At 38.0% G+C, this 20,458-nt stretch overlaps 1 protein-coding gene across 1 annotated transcript in view; it reads right to left on the reverse strand.

Annotated features, from left to right (window-relative positions):
- CACNA1S (calcium voltage-gated channel subunit alpha1 S) overlaps nt 1-20,458 on the reverse strand; it is a 307,567-nt gene that overhangs the window by 165,030 nt on the left and 122,079 nt on the right. Inside the window, exons 8-14 of the mRNA XM_063453212.1 lie at nt 18,793-18,896; nt 16,005-16,153; nt 15,133-15,214; nt 11,650-11,810; nt 10,082-10,307; nt 9,754-9,961; nt 4,322-4,442 (exon numbers count right to left, since the gene is read on the reverse strand). Coding sequence (XP_063309282.1) covers nt 4,322-4,442; nt 9,754-9,961; nt 10,082-10,307; nt 11,650-11,810; nt 15,133-15,214; nt 16,005-16,153; nt 18,793-18,896 — 1,051 coding nt within the window. The remainder of the gene's footprint in view (nt 1-4,321; nt 4,443-9,753; nt 9,962-10,081; nt 10,308-11,649; nt 11,811-15,132; nt 15,215-16,004; nt 16,154-18,792; nt 18,897-20,458) is intronic.

Consider the following 20,458-nt stretch of genomic DNA (forward strand, 5'->3'; position numbering starts at 1 on the left):
GATGATAGGGTCAAAAAGGCCTGCAATAAAGCTATGGAATGGAGATGCACAGAGGAGGTGAGGATTGGTCAAGTAAGACATTCGGGTGGGTATCAATAAAATAAGGTGGGGGAAGCAGAAATAACAGAGAAAGTCTTTAGACATAAGCAGATAGGCGAATAACATTTAAGTTAACAAGTCAACAATGTTGCGTGGGGCTGGAAACAACCAGCTTTAGCATGCAGGGCAAGACAAAGTAAAATATATATGTTTAAATAAACAAGTACACATACACACCCACAACTGTATCCATATTATTCATATAATTATAGTCTTCATATCTGTTGTTTTATATGTAACTTTAAGACCATATAGGCAAATATTAGTTTTAGATATGCAATATATATGCAGTATCAAAAGATACTCTTACACCTCTATATCTATTTGGGAGGGCCTATATTTTTATTCTTTATTTATTTATTTAATTGTTTATATATTTTTTACTTCCCTGATTTATAATTTACCTTATTCTATATATATTTTTCTTTTTTTGTTTTTTCCTTTGGTCTTCACTCTACTTCATTTTCTTTTTTTGTTTCTCCTGTTTTTACTTTCTCTAGTAATCTGTATTTATTATTATTTATAATTTTCTTTTTCTTTTTTTAATTTTCCCCTCTTTGGGAGTAGGTAGGCAGGGGAATGGCAGACGGGTGTTATGCTGGTGGGCAGAGCGACGACCACTCTGCACACTTTGGTTGACGCGCACATGTGACCTCTCTCGGCCTCCATACAGGGGAAAGGGTGGCCCAATAGCAGGAAGGAGATGGCGATGCGGCAGCTGGAGTTGGTTGGCGGATGTGGCAAGCGGAATCAGCCACGGTGCCATTTTCGCCAGCCACAAATGTATGGTGTCAACCCCCATTAATTTCCATCAATGAATATAAGGGAAATATTGATGGAAGTATGGCCAACCAATGAAATTGGAGATGAAAGGGACATGGATATTTGCCAACCAACAACATTTGGTCCATTACATGTGTGTATCAATGTAATTAAAGAGCAGATAGCCTGAATCATTCTGATTGGTTGAATCTAAACACATTAGACCCAAGGGGAGGATCTATATGCTATTTAAAGATGACAGACTCCTAAGACTGACTTACAGCTGACTGAAGAAGCTCAGGGGAGAGTGAAACACGTTTCGGCTGATCTTGGATATACAGATACAAGTGTGGACAGTGTTTGTTTTATTTATTTTACTGTTTTTATTCTTTTTTGTTAATAAATGTTTTAGTATGTAAAATAAATCCTATCAAACCTCAGGAATCTTCATTTTTGAGGAAGTGCCATCCCCTCTATAGATACCTTAGAGCCTATATGCATACCTTAGAGCCAGGACCTTTGGTTTTAGATAAAGTGAGCTCAATATGTATCTTAATTTTTTTTTAGCAATTTGGTTGATAATACTACACCATATTGGTCTCTTTCTCTTTATTGGAGGATACATCTCTATAAAGGAGTGATGTGATGCTGCCCTAGGAGCATAACAGCCCAATATATGGAGCCAATACATATAGGCTCTGTTACATGGGAGTGGCCTTATTTTATCAAATGTAATCATTGGGATATTGTTACCATATGCACTATATTTGTATTTGTATTCTTTCTTTTGTGCATCAACACTTCTTACAATCACTTTGTTAAAGAATAGAACTTTTTTTGCATAAAATATTTGTATATAAGCCTTACCTTAATATGAAAAAAATAACTTTTTTTTCAGGCGGGACACGTGACCGCTTCTCACGGTCACTGCCCGCCTTCCTAATGAAGCCGTAGAATGAGCCGCGCGCGACTCGAATAGAGGACCGAGGCCCGGCCCCTGGATAAGGTAAGTAACGCTACAGCTAATTGTTGAAAAACTCTTGGTTGCGCAAATATTAAAAATGTTGCAGCTTGCCAGTCAGCCAACATATGGATCAATTATTAGTGATGTCGCAAACATAAAATTTTCGGTTCGCGAATGGCGAACGCAAACTTCCGCAAATGTTCGCGAACGGGCGAACCGGGTGACCCATTATAGACTTCAATGGGCAGGTGAATTTTAAAACCCGCAGTGACTCTTTCTGGCCAAAATAGTGATGGAAAAGTTGTTTCAAGGGGACTAACACCTGGACTGTGGCATGCCGGAGGGGGATCCATGGCAAAACTCCCATGGAAAATTACATAGTTGATGCAGAGTCTGGTTTTAATCCATAAAGGGCATAAATCACCTAACATTCCTAAATTGTTTGGAATAACCTGCTTTAAAACATCAGGTATGATGTTGTATCGATCAGGTAGTGTAAGGGTTACGCCAGCTTCACAGTGACAGACCAAACTCCCCGTTTAACGCACCGCAAACAACCGCAAACAGTCAATTTGCACAACCGCAAACTCCCCATTTGCACAAGGTTGGATACCAAGCTAGCCATGTCCCGTTCCTTGTCCTCACTGATGTCATTGAAGGTCTCTTCCTCCACCCAGCCACGTACAACACCAAGGGTCCCCGAAAGGTGACAACAAGCCCCCTGGGACGCCTGCTGTGTTTGGTCTTCCACCTCCTCAAAGTCACCTTCCTCCTCTGACTCCTCTTCTTCAGACTCCTCTCTCTGCGTTGCCTCTCTCTGCGTTATTATAAGGTGTATTAAGTAGTACTATTCCTATCAGTTTAATCCCTGTTACGTCCCCTATCAGGGGACGTGTATATAAGGCATCGATTTTAGGAAGCGGGCGATGGAAAAAGATGCTTGGTCGGTCCTCCTACTTCAAATTTGGGGCACTGCGCGTGCAATCTAATGTGCCAACAGATAGGAGTGGTGTGTTAAGTAGTACTATTCCTATCAGTTTAATCCCTGTTACGTCCCCTATCAGGGGACGTGTATATAAGGCATCGATTTTAGGAAGCGGGAGATGGAAAGACATGCTTGGTCGGTCCTCCTACTTCAAATTTGGGGCACTGCACGTGCAATCTAATGTGCCACCAGATAGGAGTGGTGTGTTAAGTAGCCCCCCTCATCAGGCCTTTTTTAGTTGAATGTATCACCCACTGTCAGTCCGTTCGGGATCCATCCCTCATTCATCTTAATAAAGGTGAGGTAATCTAGACTTTTTTGACCTAGGCAACTTCTCTTCTCAGTGACAATACCTCCTGCTGCACTGAAGGTCCTTTCTGACAGGACACTTGAAGCGGGGGAAGGCCAGAAGTTCTATCGCAAATTGGGATAGCTCAGGCCACAGGTCAAGCCTGCACACCCAGTAGTCAAGGGTTTCATCGCTCCTCAGAGTGTCGATATCTGCAGTTAAGGCGAGGTAGTCTGCTACCTGTCAGTGGACCCCGAAGGGCTGTGGTGATGGGTAGGACTTAAAAAGCTCTGCATGTCCTCCATCAACAACACGTCTGTAAAGCGTCCTGTCCTTGCCGGCGTGGTCGTGGGAGGAGGAGGATTACTTTCACCTCTTCCCCTGTTAGATTCCCGTTGTGCTGTGACATCACCCTTATACGCTGTGTAAAGCATACTTTTTAATTGATTTTGGAACTGCTGCATCCTTTCCGACTTGCCGTAATTCGGTAACATATCAGGCACTTTCTGCTTATACCGGAGGTCTAGTAGCGTGGACACCCAGTATAGGTCGTTCTCCTTCAGCCTTTTTATACGAGGGTCCCTCAACAGGGACGACAGCATGAAAGACCCCATTTGCACAAGGTTGGATGCCGAGCTACTTATGTCCTGTTCCTCGTCCTCAGTGATCTCTCTGAAGGTATGTTCTTCCCCCCAGCCACGTACAACACCACGGGTACCAGATAGGTGACAACGAGCACCCTGGGATGCCTGTTGTGGTTGGTCTTCCTCCTCCTCCTCAAAGCCACATTCCTCCTCTGACTCCTCTTCCTCACAATCCTCTTCCAGCGTTGCTGCAGGTCCAGCAAGCGATGCTGATAAGGCTGTTTCTGGTGGTGATGGTGACCACAACTCTTCCTCTTCACGCTCATCTACGGCCTGATCCATTTGCATTTCTAAAAAGGTTGCATAAACCCAACCTCCCTTTTGGACACTTGTATGATACACCTTATTATTTGCTTTAAGTGCTAACTCTTGTAATGGGGTCATGCATTATGTCATTTATGCATGGGGTCATGCATTTATGTCATATGAATTGCTGGCGCAATGAGCACCAAGTTTTTGTTTTCCTTATACCTTTGTTCTTGCACTGTCACAGTATAATGTATTGATTGTTTGTTTCACAAAATGCTAAATTAAGAATTCTGGAAAAAGAAAAAATATGGATTTAAGAAAAAGGATACAGTTTCCGCAAACAAATAAGACGATGAAGTAGATGCAAACAGACATTCCAGGAAATGATGGGCCCCCATATGCCATGATCCCATCATACATGACAGCGTTCCAATCTTCACCAGTCAGTATCTGGAAAAAGTGAACAAAAAAAAACCAAAAAAACACAATTTGCAAAAATAAAAATGGGATGAAGCACACAGATTTTTTTGTACTTTAAGCACAACTACACTGGGCTATAGCGCCTCTTTAACCCCTTAACGCCGTTACGGCGTTCTATGCCGTCGCGGCTTTAAAGGGCTTTAAAGCCGTTGCGGCGGCATAGAACGCCGTAACGGCTTGCAGCCCCAGGAGCAGAGGTGTACTCACCTCCGCCGCGATCCTCTTCTGGGGGGCTGTCTGAGAGCCCAGGCAGCCCCCCTCCGGCAAATGAGGCCCCCGGGGGCCATGTGATCGCTCTCAAAGAGCGATCACATGGCCCCCTATAGCTGGCTATGGATCTGCCAGCAGGGGGACTGTCTAAAATATTAGACAGTCCCCCTGCTGGTAGGTAGTGTAAAAAAAAAAATATTAAAATGTTATAAAATAAATTAAATGCCTTTTTATATATATAATATATGTATATATATTATATATAATATATATACATATTATATATATGTAACGTCATACGTAATGTATTTTAATATTAATATTAGTATATATATTAATATTAAAATACACTTAGAATGACGTTACATATATATAATATGTATATATATTATATATATAATAGATCTACATATATATATTATATATATATACGCATAATTACAATAATAAATAAATAAATTAATTAAATAAATAAATAAAATATTGAAACAAAATATAAAATAAATTATATATTCATATGTAATTTCATTCTAACTGTATTTTGTTATTAATATATATATATTGGAAACAGAATACACTTAGAATGACATTCTATATATATCTATCTATATATAAAATACAAATAACCGCAAATATATATATAGAGATAAATACATATAATTACATAAAAGATTACATTAGTATACACGTAGAATTTATATACCTATAAATGCATATATATTAAAATTCTACGTGTATATTTAAGTAATTTTTTAACATAATTATGTCATTTGATTAATTAAAATTTGATTGACATGCCTGACAACACAGGGAGAAAGTGCAGAGAATTTAATTCGCAAGCACTATATTAGACCCTGTAACTCTCCAAGACACCATAAAACCTGTACATAGGGGGTACTGTTTTACTCGGGAGACTTCGCTGAACTCAAATATTAGTGTTTAAAACTGGTAAATTGTATTACAACGATGATATTTTAACCCCTTAAGGACCAAACTTCTGGAATAAAAGGGAATCATGACATGTCAGGCATGTCATGTGTCCTTAAGGGGTTAAGTAAAAGTGAAGTTTTTTGCATTTTTTACAAACAAACGGCACTTTTATGGACTATATTATTGTTGTAATATGTTTTACTGTTTTAAAACACTAATATTTGTGTTTAGTAAAATCTCCCGAGAATAACAGTACCCCCCATGTACAGGTTTTATGGTGTTTTGGAAAGTTAGAGAGTCACATATAAGGCTTGCATTTCATTTTTTTGACATTGAAATTTGCCAGATTAGTTATGTTGCCTTTGAGACCGTATGGTAGCCCAGGAATAAGAATTACCCCCATGATGGCATACCATTTGCAAAAGTAGACAACCCAAGGTATTGCAAATGGGGTATGTCCAGTCATTTTTAGTAGCCACTTAGTCACAAACACTGGCCAAATATTAGTTTTTTGCTTTTTTCACACAAAAACAAATGTGAACGCTAACTTTGGCCAGTGTTTGTGACTAAGTGGCTACTAAAAAAAACTAAACATACCCCACGTTCAATACCTTGGGTTGTCTACTTTTTCAAATGGTATGCCATTATGGGGGTAATTCTCATTCCTGGGCTACCACACCGTCTCAAAGGTAACATTACTAATCTGGCAAATTTCAATTTGAAAATGGAACGTTCTATATTTGACCCTGTAACTTTCCAAAACACCATAAAACCTGTTAATGGGGGGTACTGTTGTACTCGTGAGACATCGCTGATTACAAATATGTGCATTTTGTTGCAGTAAAACCTAACAGTATTATGACATTTACAGCTAAAATGTGAGGCGGAACTACAAATTAAAAAAAAAAAATTAAAATTTCTCAGTTTTTTTTTATTTTATTCATAATAAATTGTTTGATATACAAATATTTTATATGAAATGAAAGCCCTGTTTCTCCTGAACAAAATGATATATAATAAGTGTGGGTGCATTTAATATGAAAGAGGGGAACTACGGGTGAACAGACATATAGCGCAAATTCCAGTTTTTGTTTACGTTTTGTTTTGATCAGAACGTGTACTATTGACTCCATCCTGAAGGGGTTAAAGCAATGCAGTAAATAACAGTGCACATATTTATATAAAGTGCTTAGTGAATCATCCCCTGATGTCCAACAAACATATATATCCTATCTAGTTGTAAAATTTGGCTTTAATAACAACTTAGAAAAAGAGTCCTGAGGTGGTCTGGATAAAGGGTGTTCTGTAGTATCCTACAGTCCAAGTCCAATGATATAATGTATCTTTATGTTCTATTGATGTAGTAACTTCCAAATACCTTAAAAGATACAAAGAAATTGGCAATAGTGTAACACCATTTATTAAACAGAAACTCCTTTACCCCCCTAGAAATTCTTAACTTTAAAATGATGTGGTTCTCGTCTCCAAGTACCACAATAAAGCACATATGCAAGCAGATAACTGGGCTGTGTTACCACTCTCTTCTTTTGCCATCTGGGACCTCTTCTGGTATATAAGCCGAAAGGTGATTCTCCCTACCCAGAAGAATACCAACATGGATTACCGCTGTTCTGTCCTGCAGTGCCAGACAAGCCACTTGCGTATCTACGCGTTTCGCCCGCTATTCTCGGGCTTTCTCAAGATAATGCAGTGGCCACTTTCTGTACTCTTATATATAGTATAGATTTTAAAAGATAAGACTAAAAAGGGACTTGGACACTTTACTACGCAAGAAAACCATTTTTTTGCTTTATCCCAAAGATTTATAAAAATCAAACAGAAATCCCGGGAAGACCAATTATATCGGGGATTGGTTCTTTAACCTCCAATCTATCTCAATATCTAGATGTCTTACTACAACCATTTGTGAAGCTTTCTAGGCCTTATTTAAGAGACAGTAGTGACCTCTTAAGAATGTTGGAAGGTCTGACATGGAAAAGTAACTATTAGCTGATAATGTGTGATGTTACATCTCTTTACACAGTTATAAGACATGAATTGGGATTGAAAGCCATTAGACACACCCTGTAAAGGGACAAGGAGATACATATGGAACTAGTAGAATTTTTAACAGAATGCATACATTTTATCCTCACCAACAATTTTTTTCTGCCATCAAGATAGCGTATATCTACAAACAACTGGTACAACGATGGGGACTAGGTTCACACCTAGTTACGCCAATATCTTTATGTCCTACTGGGAAGATTTATTTGTATGGCAGGGACACTCCTGGGTGGTGAACCTAGTCCTCTACAGACGCTTCATAGATGACTGCTTTTTTATTTGGGAAGGTGAGGATGAAGACTTAAAAAGTTTATCTTGTATGAACCAGAATAATTTGAACCTTTCTGTTACATCCAAATATAGTCCAAATAACATTGAATTTTTTTATCTAGTCCTACAAGTGGACTGTGACGCTCTCAAATCTAAAACATATTTCAAAAGTGTCAACTTCAACAGTTTTGTCTTAACGTCAAGCTGCCATCATCCTCCGTGGCTGGAGAATATACCATATGGGCAGTTTTAGAGGATTAAGAGATACTCTATGTATCCTGATATCTGTGGGGAGCAACTAGAAAAAGATAAATGCCAGTTTTTAGAGAATGAATATGATCTAGATCTACTCACAGAGTCTATAGAGAAAGTAAACACTTCTTAATCCATCTAAAATAAAAAAGTCTGAATGCCTTAACCAATTGCAATGTCAATATCACAGTTTTTAAGAAGAAGATCCGTTGTTGGAGTAACCGTTTGAAATATCACTCATTTACTTTATTATCTACTAAGGAAAAAAAAAAACATACTTGAAGCCAGGTCAATCTACACTGATCTTTTTAAATGAATGCTTATATATTTACATATCTATATATGTATACATATTTTTATATGACATCTGTTCTGTTTTTTTTGTCTTGATTTATAAAGCATCCCCCAATATTGTATCAGAAGGGAGGATGTATCTGCACTAATTTATCGTATCAATGTACATAAATTTAAAATTTTACATTGTTTTTTATGTTATTCAAATGAACAAATGTATATTATATAAACACATATTTAATAATGTGTGATAATTTGATGTATCTGTTTCACCTGTGAGTGAAAAAACTAAAATGTACTTGGATACTTTATTTTTCTAAATCTATACTATATAGTGGCCACCGTATTATCTTTAGAAAGCCCAAGAATAGAGACAAAACGCGTAGATATTTTTTGGCACTGCAGGACAGAACAGCGGTAATCCATGTTGGAGTTCTTCCGGCCAGTGAGCATCAACTTTCGGCTAATACACCAGAGGAGGTCCCAGATGGCATAAGAACGGAGTGGTAACACTGCCCATTTATCTGCTTGGATATGTGCTTTATTGTGGTATTTGGAGACTAGCGCTACATAATTTTAAGGTAAGAGTTCCAAGAGGGGGGAAAGTGTTTCTGTTTAATAAATGGTGTTACACTATTGACAATATTTTCTATCTTTTAAGCTATTTGGAAGTTACTACATCAATTGAACACAAATATACATTGTGTCATTGACTGAAGGATACTACAGAACACCCTTTCTCCAGACCACCTCAGGACTCTTTTTCTAAGTTGTCATTGAAGCTGAATTTTACAATTACATAGGATATATATGTTTGTTGGACATCAGTGATCATCTATATCAGGGGATGATGCACCTTTTTGATATTTTCACTAAAATTCTTAAACCAAGAAAAGGGAGTTTCCAGATCTTTAATTAAGCATGAGACAATTGACAAATAATCGCTGGGTTCAACCAAACACCCTGATACTTCATCTGGAAAAAGCACCACCGAAATGGGAACAAAGCTTGGAGGTGATGAGTATTTATTACCATAGAGATATTTAACATTTCTGACATGTGCATGTTGAGCTTTAAATTAGAGAGAGCCTCATACGTCCAAATAATTTCATCAGAATTTTGAGAGAAGCCAAAACCTTATGCTCCACCGCAGTGATAAAAGCAATAAAAGCCAATGAGATGCTTTTGCCAAATAAATGTTAGATCAGTTCAATGCACTTTTTTTTCTTGGATTTGCTAAATCTTTTTAAGGTGGTACCTGAAAGACTGTAATTAGTGCCTGGGGGAAATTATCAAATGTGCTTCTACGAATGTATGCATCCTCAAAATCAAACTTGCCACCAAACATTTGCATCCCAAGGAGAGCAAAGATGATCATGAAAAGGAAAAGCAGCAAGAGCAGAGAAGCGATGGAGCGGACAGAATTCAAGAGAGAAGCCACAAGGTTATTTAGAGATGTCCAGTAACTGAAAGAAAAAAAAAATACTATTATCTCTGTTATTCACTTTTTAAGTGCTCCACTAACTCACCATAATAATACAACAGTGGAAGTCTGAAGCTATTTGTTCTCCATAAGCTTTTCTTACCGTGTAATTTTGAAGATACGCAGTAGCCGTATGCACCGGAGAACAGATATCCCAAGTGGAGACATGATGTTACTAAATACTAGCAGGATCTCAAGGAGACCAGTACAGACAACAAAACAGTCAAACCGGTTAAAAAGGGACATGAAATATGCCTGGAATCCTAAAGCATACATCTTCAGAATCATCTCTATAGTGAACATTGCCAGTAGCACTTGATTTGCTGTGTCTAGTGGTAAAGAAATAAAAACACAATATCACATACATGTCTAAAAACAGTGACATATTTAATATTTTAAAAAAAATAAAACAGTGTGTAAGGTGCTTCAAAGCGTAATGATAAATGTGTCAAATTAGTATAAAATGTGCCTTCCCCTAACACTCAGTAAAACATCAATGAAGAAAAATGGTATATATACTAGCATGGAAAGTAAACCTTGTGACACAAAAGATGAGCTAAATATAAGTACAAACGTATGTTAGGAATATGGGTACCATAAGATACATAGAAACAGAAAATATATAACAACATAGTGTAAACCATTTAAAACATATATAGTAAAGGGATGGGATAGGAGTTCCACTCACATGGCCCAGAGCCATCCCAGGCTCTGTATTATGTGCTCTAGGGTGCCACATATGGTTCAATTATCCAAAAATTCTATTTATTGAGTAGAATAAAACGAGCAACCATATACTTAAAAATGGCTACTAAGATAGAGTGGTAGTGAAAATTAACTAGTAGAGTCCACAATGGGTTTCACTTATCACCTGCTAGTAACCCAGAACATATAAATATAAAGTGCATGTGATGAAGAACAATTGTGGACTAGAATAAATAGAATTTTGAAATATACTGAAGATCCATCATACAGTTCTTTTGGGAACCTTGGGGAGACTGGATCGTTGAACCATCTGTGGCACCCTAGAGCACATATTACAGAGCCTGGGACGGCTCTGGGCCATGTGAATGGAACTCCTACCCTATCTCTTTACTATATATGTTTTAAACGGTTTAGACTATGTTTTATATTTTCTGTTTCTAGGTATCTAATGGTACCATATTACTAACATATGTGTGTATTTATATGTTTTCATCTTTTGTGTCACAAGGTTTATTTTCATTGCTAGTATATATACTATCTTTCTTGATTGATATTTAATATTTTAAAGTAGCATACCTACTTGGGAAAAAGAGGGAGTTTAAAAAAACAAATCAATGCAGAGATGAAGGGGGGAGCGCATTAACAGAGGGAGGCAATATCAAGGCTTCCGCTTGCAGACAGTGCTGCAAAGGAAAACCTCATAATGTCTGTTGCCAGCGTGTTGTGCTCATCGACAACAGATGTAATTTTGCACAGAATTAACATTAGGCAGCCTGGAACAAAGTTGCTTAAATCACGTATTGGCAACTGGCACAAAAGTGCAAATGTCTCAGGATGTGCAGCATTTCAAGCAGAAACACTGCACACACAAACGTCTACCACCATGACCTTTTCTAAAAGCAGAAGTGGTCCTGGTTTGGTTAGAGTAACCCTTTAAGTCAATGATTCACATATGTCATTACTCACCTTGGGCCCTTGTCAACCATTGAGGCTGATTATGATGTTCTGTTGCAACTGTAACTGTGTTAAGAAGGATAATGATGATTACAAACCAATAGAAAAGTCTTGATTTTACAAGTTCCCGGCTCTTTCTGCGCAATAGGCGATGCCAATGACGCCACTGACGACTAAAACAAGAAATAATTAGTAGATTACATTCATAAGTACATATTTGATGGTGTTAATGCAATTAACCACTTAATCAATGTGTACAAATCAACTTTTAATGGTAAAACTGAAATGTACATTTTATTATTCTAAAATTCAAGCCTTGGAATGGCTGCTATTAATTTAATGAAAACAAAAAAGTGTGGGGGCACTAGATATAAAGGTCAACAGGCAAAAAGAGGGCTTAAACCTAGATAAGGTAATTACAAAACAAGAACACAACAGAGAGGCCCTGACCAGCTCGCAATTGTATGTCCAGCACTCTATTGCTTATTAGCTGATCCTTTAGGGTGTGCTTGACAACAGGATGGACATTTTTGTTGCCAGGATCATTATTTAACATGACACCCTGTGCCTGAAATTCTCTCCCAGTTTTAGAGGCTGCCGTATGTGATGACACTGTGTATAGCACCTCTGACAGTTTGCTGCTCACTGATAGTGCAGCATCTCAGGCTGTGTTTTCCTGATCACACTACACACCCTGCCTTCACAGTACTACATTTAGCAGATCTTGCATGTATGTTTGTATTCAGATTAGTATTGTATATACTTTATTTTTTTTTATTTTTTTACTATTTTGTCAATTGTATACATTGTGTCTTATATGGAGTGTCTACCTTTATCTATCATCTTTTATCTAATATCCATTGACAATTAAGTTTTAACTCCTTATTGTCTAATACTAACTGGCCAGGGCCTCTCTGTTCTGCTCTTGTTTTGCTAATAATTTATTGAGCACTTCAAATAATTTTATCTGATGACTGAAACAGCTTTTTAGGGATAAACTACTTATCCTACACAGGTCCCTATCTCCGTCTATAAGTAAACCCTCACAAGGCATCTCTTAAACGCCGCTAAAGTGCTCATACCCACAAAATGGGGGAAGCCGGATGTACCAGCAGTCAAGGAATGGATGGAGCTTGAGGAGACAATACAAGAGGGACCTCTGAATGATGTGACCCCATGGCTGGACTTCATCTCCTGCTGAGACAGCAGCCCTCAGAGTCATGCTCACCAAGACTCAGCACTCCAACTATTAACAATGACAGTGGACCCACCCGATTGAACAATGAGATAGGAAAGCTTGGACCTATGTAGGGATGTACCACCACAATCATAAGACCGGACGAAGTGGGACCCCTTAGGATCCACAAGACCGCCACAAGAACAGGACGGCACGCAGGCCGAAGTAGCGCTCAGAACATGGTTGGGACTTGGGAAGCCGACGCTGAGGTCCAACTCGAAGTGGCAAAGACCATCCTCCATTGAATCGCTTAAAAGCTAGCAACGTGTCATTTCTCCTTCCCAAGAAACTTGCTCAGTTGGAAACATAGTAATGGAACGTAGCATATTGAATTGCATGTTATTTAGTTATAACTTCTCAGACTGCCATCTCCCTGATACAGAGACTCACACGTACGTTGTATAATCCATTACACTATACAGTCTCTAAGGGATACCACAATCCTGACTGCACAAGGTTTCCAGATAGTTGTTATAATCTCTATATTCTATTATGACTGTATATCTGATATGCCTATAAAGTAAAATGGCGGGTGGTGAAGGTGATGATTAGTCACAAATCTAGTGTGGGCAAGCCACTGTCATGAGGTCACTCCCAACCTCTATACACAATAAACACAATGCCCAAATACTACTTCAGACTACAGGGCGCCACAATCACTAGAAACTATGTTAATACTGTGTAGGAAAATCCCATAAATGAATAAATAACAATGGGTGGAAATCCAAAAAATCCACTTTATTTAAGAACAATAAGATATGATAATGCAACCTGCACAATACATGCAGGAATATAAAATGTAATATAAAATATTAAACAGCCAAATGGCCAAGAACCCCTAAGGACAGCAGCTATGAACTCACAGAAGCCTTCAAATATAATAAGGTGCCAAGTGCTAAAGTGCAAGAATGCAGAATGCTTGATGTTACAGCTTCAAAAATTGGAACCAACACTTAACACCAATACTGACAGATAAAGTGCTTACAGGAGACAAAAAAACTGCTGTGCCGAAAGTGCAGGGATCTTGTGGGAGCACCCACAAGATCCCTGCACTTTTGGCACAGCAGTTTTTTTTGTCTCCTGTAAGCACTTTATCTGTCAGTATTGGTGTTAAGTGTTGGTTCCAATTTTTGAAGCTGTAACATCAAGCATTCTGCATTCTTGCACTTTAGCACTTGGCACCTTATTATATTTGAAGGCTTCTGTGAGTTCATAGCTGCTGTCCTTAGGGGTTCTTGGCCATTTGGCTGTTTAATATTTTATATTACATTTTATATTCCGGCATGTATTGTGCAGGTTGCATTATCATATCTTATTGTTCTTAAATAAAGTGGATTTTTTGGATTTCCACCCATTGTTATTTATTCATTTATGGGATTTTCCTACACAGTATTAACATAGTTTCTAGTGATTGTGGCGCCCTGTAGTCTGAAGTAGTATTCGGGCATTGTGTTTATCTGATCTGCCTGCCTTGACACGTGCCACTAAAAACCTATAAATAAAGATTGTCAAAAAAAAAAATCAACTACTTGTCCTATAATAGTGTGCTGGACATACAATTAGGGGAGAAGATCTGTCCTCACACAAAAGAATAAGATGCTTCTGATCAGCACATCATCTTAGTGTAATGCTACAAGCAGACCCACTAAGTTGTGTTACAAAGGACAACCAATTTTTTATTTCTTTTTTTATTAAATTTTTTTATTTGCATTTCAAATTTGTTTTGCGGGCTGCAGGGTGAACACTTCCATCCTAGGAGACCATACTTTTGTGGAAAAGTAGGTTGAGTAACGTTTTTTCCAATTCAGCTTTTGTCATTTTAATACATTTATAAAATTATTTATAATGCCTTACAAAATGATGTGTCCTACCTGAAGGATGGGACTGTCACCTGGAAAGGTTACAGAGCTCCTGGTGATATAAGTCTCTGAACACCCTGAGACCCACCCGAACATTACACTACAGTCCTTGTTGTGTTACTTAATTGCTCTAGATACGTATTTTTTCTTTATTTTTTTTCCTTTTCTTTTTATTTTGTTCCTTTTCTATAATTTTCTCTTACTTGGTACCTGTCTAATTTTAAGGCACCCACATTTCTTGCTCTCTGCTTTTTTAGTTTTCTCACATGCATGTAGATATGTGGCACCACACTTAAGAGTTATATCCGGAGGCTAATACATAAGCAGGCCCACACTCAATAAAGACACCCTGTAGGATGCTTCATTCACCCTTAAAAAGTTAATTTTCTTTTGACTTACAAGAAACTAATACACTTGTTTATTCCCTCCATTTCATATAGACTGTCTGTCTCCGAACAACCTTCTTCTAAATGTGAGAATCCTAAAAGAGAAAAAAACATAAGAGAATATGACACATGGGCACAAACAGGTAAAAAGTAGAGACAACAAAATTCTGTTTTTCCATCATACAGGTTTATTCACTATAGTCCAAATGGCCCCTTACTGAATGGTGCAAAACCATTTGCTGTTCAATGGGGCCTTTCGAACTGCAAAATCTGAACATATACAATGGTATTCAACAATGTCCAGATTTTTGAATTCTGGCCTTGGATGCACCGAAATTTGGTATGGATTTCAGCCAGAATGAACACATTTGGAAGGCAGATATCTGGACAGTATGTTGCTAATATGGTCCATGAGACTTCAAATCCAGAACTGGATTAAAAAAAAATTTTCAAAACGGTTTGGCCAGTGGCTGCTAGCAAGTAGAAATTTGATATATTTATTTTTTTACATCTTTTGTGGAGGCTGGCTAGCAAGCTCTGACCAGCCACCACATAATTAACACTTATATCAAGTTTTTTTAGAAACTATTTGTCAGCTCTCTCATAGCGCAAACGTGCATCCTGTCAGATGCATTTATCTTCAGCTGTCATGGGGTCGATGACAAATTCCTGTGCTTTACATTTGTTTGGATGTGGATATTCAAATTTTCTGAATGCTCCAGAATGGATGTTACAGAATCCCGAACAATTTGGCTTTAGTAAATCTGCAAATTACCAATGTGGTCAGAATTCGGTAAGTTTCAACAAATTTTGTCTATTTGGGCAAGATGTGATATTTAGTGAATAACCCTAATAGTAATTTTCCCTCTGTGATCTTAGACTCACCTTCTCCTGGTTCCATATCGGGATCCATAACCTCTGCATGAGTGATCCAGTCCAAATATCCCCGGAGATCCTCATCCATTGCCTGCTGTTCCCTCAGCTTCTGAAAAGCACCACGAGATTTTGCTTTCTCACGTTCTTTGGTGAATTCTCTTCAGGGTAAGTTTTAAAAAAAAATAAAGTGAACACCATACAGAATGAAGCCAAACAAATTAGCTTAGAGAAAAACATATTCACTTTCGACTTGCACATACAACAGAACTGTCCCTGAGGAAATCCCTAACTGGGATGAGACAAGTATTTCTTGTGGCCTTACGGTGACATGCTATGTCTGCTGCTTTTTACAGTAAATTTGCATTGTGCACTTTATATTGCTTTTACTTCTAATTGCTTTTAATTGTTGCACTTTGTCTCCTTTCTCATGTATAAAGCTGAAGATATTCTCAAAAGTATCATTCTGAAGGCTCTTTTTTTGGCTCGAAATTGTAAGTGCTAGTTGGCTTCATGTATATACAATATTTTAATCTGTTATATAGTTGTTCCATTTTTAACTTTCTCTATATATTGTATATATAATTAGTCAAAAGCCCACAGGGTTATCCACTTAAGTGAGAATTCAAAGTGAATTCAATGGGAATTTAAAAATGTAAGGCAAAAATAGCCAAGCTGGAAAAACTCTCTAAGTCAGCTATGCTTTCACTTTGAATTCTCACTTTAGTAAATAACCCTGTCAAAATTCAACATTAAATTAACAGTTTCAGGGACAAAGGAACAATAGCGGCAACATTGAAGGTACTTTGAGATTATGGCTTTAGGTGTACCTGCCAGTAACAGCCTTACCCTACATCTTTATTGCCACTTTTTAAGTTACACAGATGCTATAGACAGGTGCTCAAACTTTACCGGCACTTATGCCCTTGTCCTTTGTGAGCCAGACATGTACTTACGGATACATATCTTCTGGTGACCAAGAATTAGCACAAATTGATTACATCAATAGTTTGGTCTATTTAAGTCTTCTCTCCACTAGTGAAGTGCCCTTTTATGGTTCCATTATGAAGACCATTATCTAGTTTGTTTCCCATTGTCTCCAGTTTTGACCACGGATTATTTCTGGAAGCTTGACACAGCTAGACTTTTTATAGTTTTGTTGCCCTGACCTTTAGCTAATTATTTATATGTAATATTTACATTTTCTCTGTAGTGTTAAGCCTAGCCAGTCTAAAGTCTGGTAATGCATTTTTGACCTATACTTTGTTTAAAGATCTATCAGACAACTAGTAGCACAAAGCATTGGATCTAGCATGAAAAATGTCTCTTAACAGATATAAATATCTACGATAATGCACTCCCGATTCTATTGCTACCAATGACAATGGGTGTGTGTTATGAATATCATGAGCACAGTTTTATGTCACCCTGCATTCACTGGCAAACACCTCACGTAACACCATACATGCTCATTGTAGTCTGGCAAACTGATCAGTCTCAGATACTGCAGTTAACCGGTAAATATCTAAGCGGGACTGTCCATTTCTGGAAAGCACAGGCTATGAGCTCATGTGCAAGCCCACAAAGTGCCAGACTGTCACGATAACACCAGGCCCAACACATAGAACTTAGGTCACACCTAGTTAAGGTAGAAAATAGAAATAGACAGAGGCATATTACTGGTCCTTAGAGTTTGCCAGGCTCAACTCTGATATAGAAAAGTAATACATTTTATCACATGTAATAGTGAAGTCAAGAACTAGTGGTCTGGATTCACAGAAATTGGCAATAACAATTAGAAAAGCCAAGGTCAAAGAATATAGAAAGGTGAGTAGTCAATATTAAGCCAAAGTCTGTGAACTAGTAATCAGAACAATAATAGCATGTTCTTAGATCACCCCAAGGGAAATCATGACAGGGCAAGGTGAAGTACATAGATATGGCTAAAATAGGGAGCAAGAGTGTCATATAATGAAGCAGTTTGGAGCAACCAGCTTGAATGCTTATTATGCCATGCTGGAATGCACGGATATATTAAGCATGAATGAGAAAGGTACTATGGCAGAGGCTAGCAAAGGCCATGTACAATTCCCATCTGCAGCCTTGCTCATTGTGAACTGTGCAAGCAGAGGACTTGGAGACTTGTTTTCTGGAAAATCACGATTCTGACAAATTTGCTTTAGAATTAGGTTTTATCTGTTTGATCACTGGTGGCACTATGACCCCCATATTAGTACAAGGGAAGATTTATACCTTCCTTATGTCACCACTCACCATTGTTATCCCTACACGATGCCCCAAAGGCATGTCTGCTAAACTTCTCGCTATAACAAAAGACTAGAAGTTCATTTTTCATGTAATGGAAGCCACATCCGATGGCAAGTCTCCATATGATTGACCCATGCACTGTGGAGGTGTCCAGTTCAGTCTATTTTCATTTTTGTTTGTTTTTTGGCTGAAACCAAACTGGCACATTGCTGAACGGTGAGGTTCTGAACAAAAAAAAATTTATAAAACATTTTTTGTTCACAACTAACAAAAAATCTTACAGTGCATATGTCTAGCAAATGAACATACCATAGATTGTAAGCTTGCTAGAGCAGGGTGTTCCTCCCCATTTTCTCTAATTGTTAAAGCACTGCAGAATATGTTGACACTGTATAAAAAATACCAGTAATAATAAGTTTGTCCTAAACTATGTAATTCTATGGAGAATTTCCAATAATTATAAATGAATTAGGTGATTACTTTAGGAATAACTGAAATGTCGCATTTTACATAAGTAAATGAAAGTTCATACCCACTTAAGACACCCAGGACCAGATTAAGAATGAAAAATGAGCCTAAAAGAATGAGGCTGACAAAATAAATCCAAGGCCATTCATTACCAATTGCATCATTTACCTAGAAAAGACAAGAAATTCATTGTCAACACAAATTAAGTGCATAACACCTTTCAGCTCTCTCAAATTAGTAATTTTCCCAATAATGCTCTGACCACCACCCACAAAGATCTCCCAGTACTAAAGTATTAAATCATGCATTTGTCAAAGGAACTTTGGAAAACTCAAAAATCTTTGACCATATTTACGTATTATGTTTGATTAATAATCATTTATCTTTCATTTTTTTTTTTTTGTTAGTTATTATTTTTAACTACTACCTGCTGGCTACTTGTGCAAGCTATGGGAAAATAATGTAGATTTTTGGTTAGTTACCCAAGAGAAGCAGGGGAAATAGAAATGTCCAGTTGTGGCAGTCTGGAGGCAGTTTTGTAAAATATCAGTGTTTAATACGTACTGTGATATATCTGCTAATTTGTTAGCACACACTAATTTGCTCTGAAGTGGATGAGCATATTCAATGTGATGCTCTGAATTGACACATAAATTGACTTAATTAAGTATTAGCAAATTCTATAGATGACAATTCCGGGTAAAATTTGTGAATTATGACTGAATATAGCAAATATAATGTATATTCTGACCTTAAAGGTTAATCCTGACACTATATATTGTTTCTCACCAACATGTTAAGTGAGGTCAGTTTTCTGAGAATAAATTGGCATATGTTTTTCTTTGTCCATAACACTGCTTACATTGGATCCTATCTAACTAGTGGCGTACACACAATCCATGGGGCCCCCACCGCCACCCCATACAGACACACACAGAGATACACACAGACACATACATACATACAGATACACATACATACAGACACACACACACAGAGAAAACACACACAGACACATACATAGACACACAGACAGATGCACACACACATATACACACATACACACACAGACACATACATACATACATACATAGACACATACATACAGACACACACACAGTCATACAGACACATACATACAGACACACACACACACACAGACACACAAACACATACAGACACATACATAGACGCACACAGAAAGAAACACACACACATACACATACATAGAGACACACATACACATACATAGACACACACACAGACACACATACATACATTGAAACAGACATACAGAGACACACATACACACACACAGATAAATACAGACACATACACTAACACACACACACATGCAAAATATTTTAGTCACCCTCCTATTACCTACCTTTTAGGTGCAGGAGGGTGACTTCCCTGGGGTCCAGTGGTGGCTTAGGTTGATGGGAGTCAGAGTTCCCACTGTGACTCCCTCTACTTCCTCCTACGTGGCTCCTGGTGGTTGCTGGGAGGAGTGACCACGGCAGTCACTTTCTCCCAGCGTCTGACATCATCAGAAGGTGGCCCTAACCGCATGGGCCACCTGATGGGCCCATTTACCTGCGGCCCCGGCAACTATACTGCACGGCCGTGGTATGTACACCGCTGTATCTAACCCTAAAATTATCATGGTAAGCCTTTGTTAGTTGTGAGCCTGTTAAAGGGGCACGTCATGCACTATTACCACTACAGTA

This window comes from Pelobates fuscus, chromosome 1 (assembly GCF_036172605.1).
Source record: "Pelobates fuscus isolate aPelFus1 chromosome 1, aPelFus1.pri, whole genome shotgun sequence".
NCBI classification, from domain to species: Eukaryota; Metazoa; Chordata; class Amphibia; order Anura; family Pelobatidae; genus Pelobates; species Pelobates fuscus.